Source organism: Thermobia domestica, chromosome 16 (genome assembly GCF_964235325.1).
Source record: "Thermobia domestica chromosome 16, izTheDome1.hap1.1, whole genome shotgun sequence".
NCBI lineage: Eukaryota > Metazoa > Arthropoda > Insecta > Zygentoma > Lepismatidae > Thermobia > Thermobia domestica.
Genome location: NC_137469.1, coordinates 66,510,120 through 66,522,747, shown reverse-complemented (window position 1 = coordinate 66,522,747; position 12,628 = coordinate 66,510,120). Strand labels below are relative to the sequence as shown.

The 12,628-nt window shown below is 36.5% G+C and overlaps 1 protein-coding gene across 5 annotated transcripts in view; it reads right to left on the bottom strand.

Annotated features, from left to right (window-relative positions):
• Window positions 1-12,628, bottom strand: part of Dhc98D (Dynein heavy chain at 89D) — a 608,487-nt gene that overhangs the window by 474,330 nt on the left and 121,529 nt on the right. For all 5 annotated transcript variants that reach the window (XM_081742517.1, XM_081742516.1, XM_081742518.1 and 2 more), the window contains exons 16-17: window positions 11,937-12,478; window positions 1,843-2,106 (exon numbers count right to left, since the gene is read on the bottom strand). In XM_081742517.1, coding sequence (XP_081598643.1) covers window positions 1,843-2,106; window positions 11,937-12,478 — 806 coding nt within the window. The remainder of the gene's footprint in view (window positions 1-1,842; window positions 2,107-11,936; window positions 12,479-12,628) is intronic.

The following is a 12,628-nucleotide window of genomic DNA, read 5'->3' as shown; positions in this document are numbered from 1 at the left end:
AGACTTAGGATATATATATAATCCTAAGTCAGAGTCTTATGGTTACTACTTTTGCATGGTGTCTAGCAAATTTCTCTCAGCAATTTCCCGACTTTTTCCAGACTTTTCCCGACCATTTCCAAATTTTTCCCGACTCATTCTAAAAAAAAAAATGTTTTCGTAAAATTAGGAAAAGTTGAATGTAATGAAAAAATGTACAAGTTCTTACCTGATCATAGAATGTCTCCTTCTTCATATATACAATGAAACAATCTAATCACGCAATTTTTTGATCTTCTCCTTTATGGTAGCAACCTGTTCTGACAACTGATTTACAACTTTCTGTTTCTTTGCTTCAAGCTCCTTTCGTCTCTGTTCTGCTCTTCTTTTTTCAGTGGCCCTGCGATCTTTTTCTGACATCACTTTTCTGCGGTGTTCTTCGGCTTCCTTGAATCTCGCGTATGCGTTTCTCATTGATAGAATCATCTGCTTTGGGACAGGAAGGGCTTGTATGCCGCCAGCCTCATTGACAGCATCATACACTACAAGCTGCGCCACTAAAGAATCCTCTGACAAATTTTCAACTACTATTTCCCTGTTTACCGAAAAACCCCTTTCTAATGCTGCATTACCGTGGGAAAGAGCTAGGCATATCTTTACTATTTTGCACAGATATACATCATTTGGTGGTAACACACTCATCCAGAAGTCATCAAGTCTATGTTCATTTCTTTCGTACGACTCCAATTTCTCCCGCACATGTGTCTGATCTACTAGAGCATTGTATTCTCTGTCTGCCTTTTCTGCATCAGACGCTAAGACAATTACTCTGCACTAAAATTTCGAACGTTGCTCTCATTTGTTTAACAGCTTCTTCCTGTGAATGACCAACGGTTAAGGGATTAAGAAACGTCAGCGCTTTTGTAAGGGAATATTTTAGCGGGGATCTTTCCTGCAGCTTGGACACTAAATGTTGATAGCATTCACGTACTTGCTTTCGGAAACACAACATTTCCTTTTCACTAACTTCTGTACATCTCCTCAGTGCTGACCTAGTTGCATATCCAAGGTCAATTTCCTTGATACGAATTAAATTAATATATAAGTTTTCACTTTTCTCCATAACATCAATAGCATTGATACTCTTCCTGTCCATTATTTCTTTTTTAACGAAGCGACCATTATTTCTTTTTTAACGAAGCGAGACATCAATACTTTCAATAACTGAGTAAGACTACCACGCAAAAATGGAGTCATAGGAGTGTCTGACTGATATTCAGCCAGGAAAGGCTCACAGTCCTCAGCAAGAGATTGAAAAAAACGCTAATTTTGCATAGAGCAACTTGTCGTTCAAATTTCTAGCTACTATTCTGAAACTGTTACAGTTGGGTTCTTTGTCTGTTCCCTTAACCGTTTCAACATACTTTCTCACATGCGGTAATATTTCTTGGCTTCGCTTTGCTACCTTCGCATTTTCTACCCAACGAATATGGCAAAATGGAAGTGGAAAAATACGATGTAAACGTACTACATCGCGATGCATTTAGGAACGTGAGGTTTATCGGAGTCGCTCCGACAAGCGTCAGCATCATTTCCAACATGTGGAATTTAATTCCATTTTTCCCGACTTTTTTTCGCAAATTCCAGACAAACCCCCGAATTCCCGACCATTTTTTAAATTTAAGACAAATTCCCGACTTTCCCGATTTTCCCGACTGCTAGACACCCTGCTTTTGGTATGAAATATTTCGAAGCAGGAGTAAAATATTAAGCAGAACTATATAAAAACCTAAAAATTTCATAGTGCTAATTTTAAGAATTCACAAAATGCAACATAAAATTGCTATATACCTCGATACTTACCTTACAAGGTAAAAATTCACTATCAGATTTCGGCCTTTCCTTTGCCTTTGGATACAAAACATTAACTTCTTGAAATGCAACAACTATTCTAGATAGATCCTTTGCAATTTTTTCAACTTGATTCACCAGAGATTCAAAGTTACCAAGAATCGAAGTGCACTTCAACGCGTATTCTTCTATTCCAAGAGCGTTCCAATTGAGTCTTGTAAATCCCGGTTGCATATGCCTTTCTACTTCTTTTAAATGATTGGTAACTAAGCGGAACTGTAAAATAAAAAAAAAAAAAATTAAAAATTAAAAAGAAATTGTAAGTGTGTATTGTGTAGTTGAAGTAGTTTGCATATTTGAATATGCAGATATTTGATTTCTACAATTTTAGATACTTTTCAATAATAATAATAATAATAATAATAATAATAATAATAATAATAATAATAATAATAATAATAATAATAATAATAATAATAACTAGCTGAACGTGCGCTGTCTACTCAATGCATCGTTCTGTTATGACCACGAATGTCCTTCTTACTATTCATGTCTCCTTACTCACACAAGTAAAGTAGAGGAGAATCACAAAGAAAGTGAATTCTATGTATAGATGATATTGGAATGAGTTTGTATCAAATTTGTAGAAGTAACACGATATCAAGTGGAAACACTTTTCCTAATAAATCCATATCATCCGAGTACATGTCATTGCATCTCTTGAGGCCTTTTGAAGTTGCCATCATCCAACAGGTGTTGCCATTCAGATTTAAGCAAAGCGCTTGCAATGTAAGCCAACCCGCTATACGTAACTTCTCTACTGGTTGTCTAACACAGTAGTTTTGGTCTGCAACAATGTTAAACACCGTGGTTTTGGTCTGCAACAATGTTAATCTTATGGGCTCAAAATGGCCCCTAAAATGTTGAATAGAACAATAAGGACACGGTTTTTGAAAATTTGAATGAGAACTGGTCAATTTCCTCAACATTTGCAATCGACCAGTGAAAACGGCACGTTTCCAGCACTTGTAGTTTCCGAAATCTCATTGTCGAAAGGATTGCTGACAAACATAAACCTAGCATTTTAATATATAGACTAGCTGAACCTGCGCTCTCTACACAGCGCATCATTCGCATATGAGCATAAATCTCCTTCTCATTCCTCACAACATATGTACATGACCCTTTACAGACACAAGTGAAAAACATCTTGATTTTAAAAAATCTGCAATGGGTATCATAAAGGGGAGATTTTTTCGATTATTTTTTCTCAATATATCGCACTGTTTGCAAGATTTGAGCCTACTTCCGGTTGGAGTTCCTAATTCGTGTATGACCAGTGTTTTCTTTCTTCTTGCATGCAATATGTAATATGCAAATACATTACATATACAATTAATTATAATGTCAGTTATATATGGTGTTCGTTGGGAAAAACACTCAAAAAATAAAGATTTTATCTTAAGACTCGAGAAATGGTTATCCTTCCTTTTTCACTATTATTTGGCCATGGAACAAACGCCTGAGACATATACAACCCCAATATACAACATTGTGGTGTTGGAATGTATAACGTATAGGATATGATGGTTTAGGTTTTTTTTTTATTTCAACGCTTCCAGGGTACCTAAAAAATGTAATAAAGAAATAATGGCCATGTTTTTTAAATATTCAATTAGAACTGGACAATCTACGCAAAATTTCCAATCGATCAGTGAAAACGTCATCTTTCTAGAGCCTGTAGTTTCCGAGATCTCATTGTCGAAAGGATTGCCCACAAACATATAAACATAGTTTAAAAGAACTCGGAAGATGGAAGCACAACTCACATGCATTGATTTTAGAGAAGGCTTATTAAAATACAAAGGCTTTGAACAATAAATTTATATCATAAACTTTATGAAAAAGATATAGTTAACTAATTTAGACTATTTAAAGTACAAATACTAAAAATGTTTGTCTCTGTTAAACGTGAAATCACGCATAACCGTAAATGAAAGATTTGAAAGCTAAAGTTATAGGTTGGAGTTCAGGCGCTTTTAATTGCTATTGTAGCGTTTTAATAGATAGATAAAAACAAGTGAGTTTCGTTTCACAGTGTGGAACTACGGTAGACTTTTAAATTATTCAAATACAATACTCAAACTTGAAGTAGTACATCTATAAGAGTAATAAGATCAAAGATAAAGCCTGTTCCTCGGACGCTGAGTCCATACTATAAAGTTATTACTCGCTATCTTTTACTGTTTTTGTTCTACGCCAAAAAAGGTTGAAGCCAAAAATCGTTAATTTGAACCACCTTCGATTTGAATAGAGGGCTAAGGGAAGCGATGGAACCTTTTCTTAGGATACTAAATCGATAGAGAAAAAAAAAAACATCCCCATATCTCTTACAGTTTTTGCTCTGTGAAAATCAGTATTGAAATCGGATGTAGCCTAATAGTAAATTTCAACCACTTCCGGTTTCGGTAGAGTGTTGTGGATAATCATGGTATGTTGTTTTTATACGCCGAATCGTTTGAAAAAAAAAACTTGTTAGTTTTCTTTCTGTGGTGATAAACATTGAAACCGGAAATGGTTAACTTGAACCACTTACGATTTGAATAGAGCTTCAACGGATCTGATTGTACCAATTTTTCGGACAATGAATCGATGGCAAAAATAAAACGCTTCTTAATCTTTTACCGTATTTGCTCTATGGAAATCAGTAGTGAAACCGGAAGTAATAGTAAATTTGAATCACTTCTGGTTTAGGTAGGATGTTTGGTAATTTGTCATATGTTGTCATGATACGCTGAATCGTTTCCCAGAGAATGCTTCTCGCTATGTATTACCGTTCTACGGCCGTAAACGCTGAAACAGGATTTAGTTAATTTGAACCACTTCCGGTTTGAATAGAGGGTTAACGGATGAGATGGAACCTATTCCTGGAACGCTAAATCAATTACAGAAAAGCCGTTTTTCGATATCTCTTACCGGTTTTGCTCTGATACCTGTCGACAGACGGGCGGACGGACGGAAAAAGCCATTCGATAAGATAAGACTTATACATAGAATAGTTTGTAAGTATAAAATTATATAATTTTTTCCCAGTCAATGTGTAATGATCTTTCATCAGTAATGAGTGATACGTGAAGCAATCCAAGAAATCACTTCTTGTTATTACTGTCCTAGATAAAACTGCAATTATTCAAAATTACCAAAGAATTAAAAGATAGTTAACTAGTTTAAATGAAAAACAGAGAAAATAAAATAAAATAAAATAAATAAATAAATAAATAAATAGAACATGCTCTTCTCTCAATTTTGCTTGATCATCACTGGATCATTCGATAATCGAAGACTGCACCTCTTGTTACAATTTTTGAAATGCTGAGAACAGGTTTAAAACATTCTTTACTATTTTTGTTGTTAACTAATGTTATTGACATTAAAAAATCCTATAATAAAATAATAACTTTCATTTCAACATAGAAACCTGGAACGTACGAACTTTAAGACGTGCGGGTAAACTTGACAATTGAAAAGTGGAAATGAATAAATGTAAAATGAACACAGTGGACTTGAATGAATTGAGATTGTCAGGAAAATGTGAGATAGTATCGGGAAATTACACATCATCCTATTCGAGTGGCGTTAAGGCTGAAAATGGTGTCGCGGCCAAATGCTTATTGACTTCTCTAAGCTACATGATACGGTGGTGACAAATACGTTGCTTAAGAAAAGAAAACAACTCTTCGTTTATGTCAAGAACTCGTTCTGATATAATTCTCATCAACCCAATGGCATCTCTGGTACCTTTTCCGTTCGGAATCCAAATTGATCTTCCTTCAATATCTCTTTTATCTTACTTTCCAGCCGTCTGTTCAGTATGTGCGCAATAATCTTTCTAGTGTGGGAAATATGGCTAAGATAAGAAAAAAGCCAAGCTGTACAGGTGGAAAAGTATAGGAGATAAGAAACGCTACCAAATTGATTATATTCTTGTGAAGCAACGTTTCAGGAATAGTGTACAAGAAATGAAGAGGCTACCGGGAGCGGATATTGATTTTGGATCACAATCTCCTAGCGGCAGAAGTGTTAACTTGGTTAAATAAATCAAGAAAAATGAGAGGGGAAATCGAAAATGGAACTTAAAATGACTAAGAAGTATGGACAGTGATGTGAAAGAAGAGACTTAAGAAAATTTTGTGCAATGAGTGATGGTAAGCAATGTAGAAAATAGTTGGGAAAAAATAAAACAGATTTTACTAGACACTCCACAATAACATTGGTAGGATGGAAAGAGTGCTGAGAAACCCATGGATAACTGAAGCGATACTTAAGAAGATGGAGGAACGCAGAAGGGCAAAAAACACGGACATCAAAGAATACAGAAAACTGAATAATGCATTGAGAAGAGAGACGGACAAAGCCAAAGAGAAATACATGGAACAGATACGTGAAGAAATAATGGAACTTCAACGGCGCGACAAATATGACCTGATGTATCAGAAAGCACACGAATTAGAAGCGAAAGCTAACAAAAGTATACACACGTTTGGAATCGACGATCATCAAGGTCATGTAGTCAGTGACCATTAGAAGAATCCTTAGACTTTAGGAGGAATACATAAAGGATCTGTATGATCAGAAGAACCGCCCCAAAGATATTAAGATCGAAGCAGAGGAAGAGGTGGATGATGATGAAAAATTACTCAGTATATAGAAAAGTGAAGTAGTACAAGTCATCAAAAACATGCGAAGGAGAAAGACCACTGGAGACGAAGGCATACCAGCAGATTTGCTTAAGGGATTAAGAGACAATGCAATGAAAATACCGACTTCACTTATTAAAAAGATCTACCTGAGTGGAGAAAACCACAGGATTTTTTTGATGTCACAATGGTTGCATTATCCAAAAAATAAATGAAGGGCTCGGTGCAATAAGGAGCTAACCCTCACTTTTGTCAAAATTGAGATAAACAGTGTACTACATTAGGCATGAAGGTCTGCTTCATTCATCAACAGATGGTGCTTGTGCTGTGTCGTCATCGCGCGCAATCACGTGATATCCTTCTTGAGAAGAAACGTACAAGCGGAAAGTTGTGTGCAACAAGGTGTTAAGCCACAGGAAAATGTCAGTTATCGAGAATGTTATGCAGAGCACCTCCGCACATATTAGTGTTTCTGATGAAGAAGATGGCCCCCTACTCGGTGAAAACAGCTTTGATGACCCAGAGTATGTGTTTGGAGTGTCAAGCAACAACAGCACCGACTCTGAGGTAAGAAACGAGTTTTATTTTTGTTATTTTGTTAAAATGTTGGTTAACACCTTATTGCCTCAGATATAGGCTTGTAAAAAACGGTCTTTAAGTGTGAGTTTTTACGTGCATCTTAATACGCAAATCAATTCCCTATGCATTCGTCAGGACTCTAGCGAGTTGGTACAGAAAAATCTTGAACTTTTTCTGATGACAACAGCTGCTAATATAATGAATGTTGGTTAGCGCCATATTGCTGAAATAATTAACCACAAAGAAAGCGACATTACACATGTACATTTTTCTCTGATTATGACAAATTCTGACAATGTAGCGTCAAGAACGGTGCTGTAAATGCTATGAAATGAGAAAGGTAATAAAGCAATCATGTCAGGACAGTGTTGCCACAGTCCTAGGTCTGAAGGGAGCTGAAAAATAGTACCAAATTGAAACAAAAAGGGTTGAATTTATTCCAGTGTAATACATGACTCTGTAACACGAAACTAAAATAAGTAAATTTCTAGACCTCCCCCCCCCCTCTTTCAAGGGTCCAAATCAACGCGTCGATACAGATCTATAAAACGGAGAAATGTTCGGGTATCTTTATATACGTCAATATGGCGTAATTAGAAACAACTTACCGCGGTAAGGCAGGAATTATGTCAATATATTTTTCGTGCTATTTTCGTTTGGTGTAAAATCTTTGCAACGACGCATAAATTATAGACTTATTTGAGCATAGGCTGGTTTTCTTCAGAATATTCAACACTTGGTTCAACGTATTTGTGTGTTATTATTATTATTATTATTATTATTATTATTATTATTATTATTATTATTATTATTATTATTATTATTATTATTATTATTTTAAGAATATATTTCCACAACACTGTTACTTTCTCGTCTAGTTCATACGGGGCTCGGATGCGCCAACGTATCGTCATTTATTTCCTGGTATAGTTTCTAGCGTTAAGCGATGCAACGTCAAAGAATGAATGTCCAACAGCATTTTTTAAGAGTCCAACACACAGTATGAGTACTGTAAAATGTAGGAAAAGTCTTATTGACATTTTTGAAAATGTGAGAAGTATTTGTTACATTGGGTACAATTGGGTACAATTGTACCAACTTTTTCACAAAAGGGGATGAAAATGGGCCGTTGAATGACAAAGTGCTGAATTTGGTACAATTGCACCAAGTGTGACAACACTGTGTCACGATAAATGATCAGAATTGTTTTGTCATTTTCAATAATGAATTTGTTTCGAATATTTATGATTTTCGAGTGGATTGTACAGTCAGTGACAAAAGTTCTTTCCATTTCGTAAAATTATTTTGGGAATAATGCTAGTGTGGCTGGAATGTACAGAAAATTACAGTCTTTTCAATTTGCTAAAAATGTATTCAAATTTCCCTTACATTCTGAAGTTATTTACGAAACAATTTTCATCAAATGGAAATAATTTTTGTTACTGACTAGGATTTTTGCTAAATTTCGCGCACGCAGAATAGCAGTGGGGTTGAGACGTCATATCGGTTTAGAAATACAGTAGATTCAATAGCACTATGGCCAGAATATTTTCATTAGGTATTTCTAATTTCCTGTTGTAAAGAACCTAGTGTGTATTTATTAAAATCGTACTCTTATCCTTTTCAGAATGACCTTCACATCACAAGGACGACAGAGGGATCTCCAATCAAACGTCCTCCAGCCAGAAAGAGACGATGTGAGAGGGATAACTGGGAGAGAGTGAAGCGTAAGAGAAGAAGAAATAAAGGGGAGCAATATACCTCCAGTCATTCGAAGGATGTTGTTTCAGCCAGGAAAGTGGGTGAACCATGTAAATGTCCAAAAAATTGCTGGAAAAAAATTAAAGGGGACATAGAGTTTATTTTTCATTCATTCTGGGACTTGGCTGATTATGCAACACAAAACACCTACCTCATGCAAAATATGAGAATTCAGAATACGAAACGTTCCTACACAAAAGGACAATCTTCGAGGAGATCATTCACGTTTTCTTATAATTTGAAAATTAATGGTGTAGATGTTAGTGTGTGCAAGAAGGCCTTTCTTGCAGTTCATGGACTTCACCGCAGCAGAAAACGAATACAGCTACTTCAGGAACAAATCAAGGGTGGAAACATCACAGCCAAAAGTGATGGAAGGGGTAGGCATCACAACCGGCCAAATGCTTTTACAGAAGCCAGTTTGGAATCTGCAAGGAAGTTTATAACATCCATACCGAAATATGCCAGTCACTACAGCCGGAGCCAAAACGCGAACAAGCAGTACCTGGACTGCGATCTCACGATAAATTCTCTATATGAGACAAAGTATATTCCGTGGTGTGCATCTCAGCAGACAACGTCCATTAGTTCTGACAGATTCCGAAGGCTTTTTTGTGAGGAATTTTGTATAGGGTTTAAATTACCTAAGTCAGACACTTGTTCCTTTTGCGACTCGAATAAAATAAATTTGGATCATGCTAAATCTGTACATGACGAAAACGAAGCCAAACAGTTAGAAGCCAGTAGAGCGCTACACCTAGCTAGGGCAGAAGCCGCTAAGGAGAAACTCACCTATCTCTCACAGCTTGCTTCTTCAGATCCTACGAAATATCATGTAATCTGCGTTGATTTACAAAAGACCCTCCCAACTCCAAAATTAACGGTTGGTCCTGCTTTCTACAAAAGAAAACTCTGGAGTTATAATTTCGCAGTTCATGATTGTGGCTCGGACATTGGGTTTATGTTTCTCTGGAGTGAAAATATAGCTAAACGCGGTTCCTCTGAAATTTCTAGTTGCATACTTAAATACATTATGGGAAATAACGTGCAAAGTGAAGAACTTCATATTATTAGTGACAATTGCAAAGGGCAAAATAAGAATTGGACCTTGATTGCCTTATATGAAGCACTGCTTCGGTGTGGACGATTTAAGAAAATTTTTCATCATTTTCCAGTCGTAGGCCACACACAACTGCCATGCGATCGTGATTTTGGCCGCATAGAACTGTACGCACGTAGGCATCACCCCATTGTGTATACAACAGATGAGTGGGCACATGTAATCAGCAGTGCCAACAGAAAGAAGAAATTTCATGTAACTCGCATGCAGCAAACCGACTTCAAGGATTTCACACCACTTGTGTCATCAATTTCCAAGAAAATAACCACAGACACCAAACAGCCTCTCAAGTTTTCAGATGCAGCCGTGTTTAAGATGGAATCAGCTACTCCCTATGTTTTGCATGTAAGCTATTCGTACCAGAAGGAAGCACCTGTATGGATTACGTGCAACCTAAAGAAACGAGGCCGCCCACAGCCAGAAGTGAACCTCAACGATTTGCCATGCAAGTACCAGGAAGGAATTCCTATAGATATCCGGAAATACTCTGATCTAATGTCTCTGTTGGAATGGATCCCCCCAATATACCATAATTTTTATCGTAGCCTTGTTCCGACGGAAGTAGCTGGAGAAGAGTGTGTAGAAATGTTGGATGGACTTGATGATTGATGCATAAGAAGGGTCAACCTTGGTTGAATTCAATGTAATTTGTGACCTGCAATAATATGCCACTATTTCATGTCAGCGCTAAGAGCATTGTGACTGACTTACATATTCATTAAACTTGTAAAGTATTTAGTTTTCCTTACATACTTCAGTTTGATTTTTCATTATTATGTATATTTTTTGTTCACAATATAATTCTTGTGCATTTATGTTAGTTGTTATCCCACAGAACTGACTCCTAAAATTCTGATGCAATAAGGAGCTAACCAACAATGAGTAATATTGAATTACAAAAAGAACAAATTCAACCTCTTTTCATTTTAATTGTACATAATTGTATGTCTTTATATAAACTAGAAACTTTAGTGAAGCTTTTCGAATGAACTGCACAACATAAAAATAATAATTCCGATTTATGGATTTTTTCAAACTTTCAAAAGCTATTATCTCGGAAACAACTTTTTGAGGGTTAGCTCCTTATTGCACCGAGCCCTAAATAAAAATAAATAAAAAACAAAGAAGCGCAGCGATAACAGAACAATTAGCCGTATTTCCCACACTGTAAAGATTACTGAACACATACTTAACAGACGTCTGGGAAGTGACAGAAAAGATGTTGGAGGAGGATCAACTTGGATTCCGGTCGGAAAAGGTACCAGAGATGACACTGGGTTGATGAGAATTATATCAGAACGAGTTCTTGACATAAACAAAGAGTTGTGTTTGTGCTTCATTTACTGGCAAAAAGCTTTTGACCGGGTCAACTGGACCAAACATCTGAAAATACTTAAAGAAATTGGGGTCAATTGGAGAGACCGACGTCTCATTCGCAACCTATACATAGAACAATGAGTGAAGTTACTCTTCAATCAAGAAGAAATCAATAATGTAGAAACTGGAAGAGAAGTCAGACAAAGATATAGTATGTCGCCCCAATTATTCAACATTTACAATGAATGTTTAATGAAGGAAGCAATAATCTTCCCCAAACGGAGATTTCAAGATTGGAGGACAGACCATTAACAATATCAGATATGAGGATGACATGGCTATTATAGCTAGAACCGAAGAAGGACTACAGGAAATGATGGATAAAATAGTTGAGACTGGAAAAATATATGGAATGGAAATCAACATCGAAAAATTGAAAATCATGAGAATATCCCGTGGAGAATATCTACATTGTGTGCTACGTAATTCACTTGAATCTGAATATTTTCTGTCTTTTCTGAACTAGGGCTACCACAAAGGCATACCTCAAGGATCACAGTTTGAGAAACGCTGCCTTAAACGCAAGAGAGTAAATGATATACAAGAAATCAACAGACCTGATTGTGACTTACCTCTGGGCCTGTTAACTGATCCAATATTTGGTTATACTTCTTAACCATCAGTTGGGTTAGGTACAAATCCACGTGTAAACGGTCTTCTTGCATTCCTACATCTCGAATGGTCTCAGGAATGACAAACCCCATAAGTTCCAGCAATTTAGCTTCAGCAATTATTTCAAATAGCTCTTCCATAAAGTCTACCTCATATCGAAGTTTCTTTTCCAGTAATGCTATTCTATCTCTAGTGCTCTCCTTTAACAATTGTTGTCTTTCTACAATATTCGTAATTCTAGCCATTCTCCCAGAGTCCCCAGTACTACTTAAGGACATCCCATATGATGTCAGAAACTTCATACCAAGTAAAGCTTTCTTCATCCTACTTTTAGCAGTCTGTGGTCTAGATCGTATAGTTGATTGGCTCGCGGCTGAAGAGCCAGGAGGCATCGCTTGTGGTGATCGTGATGCAACAGAATTCTGGGCTGATTTGGAAGCACCACCACCTTCCGTTGCAGGTGATAATTTTGACTGGTCACCTGCCGGTGCTGACATAGCTTCTGTAAAAAATAATAATCAAGAAATCTTCATTTTTTTTCTAAACAGGAGGAACTAGAAAACACGAAATATTACACAAAAGATCTTTAGCCAGGAGAGTCTATGGTAGCCCCACTATTTACTGCATACCGGTGCTGCGGAAACTTATTTCT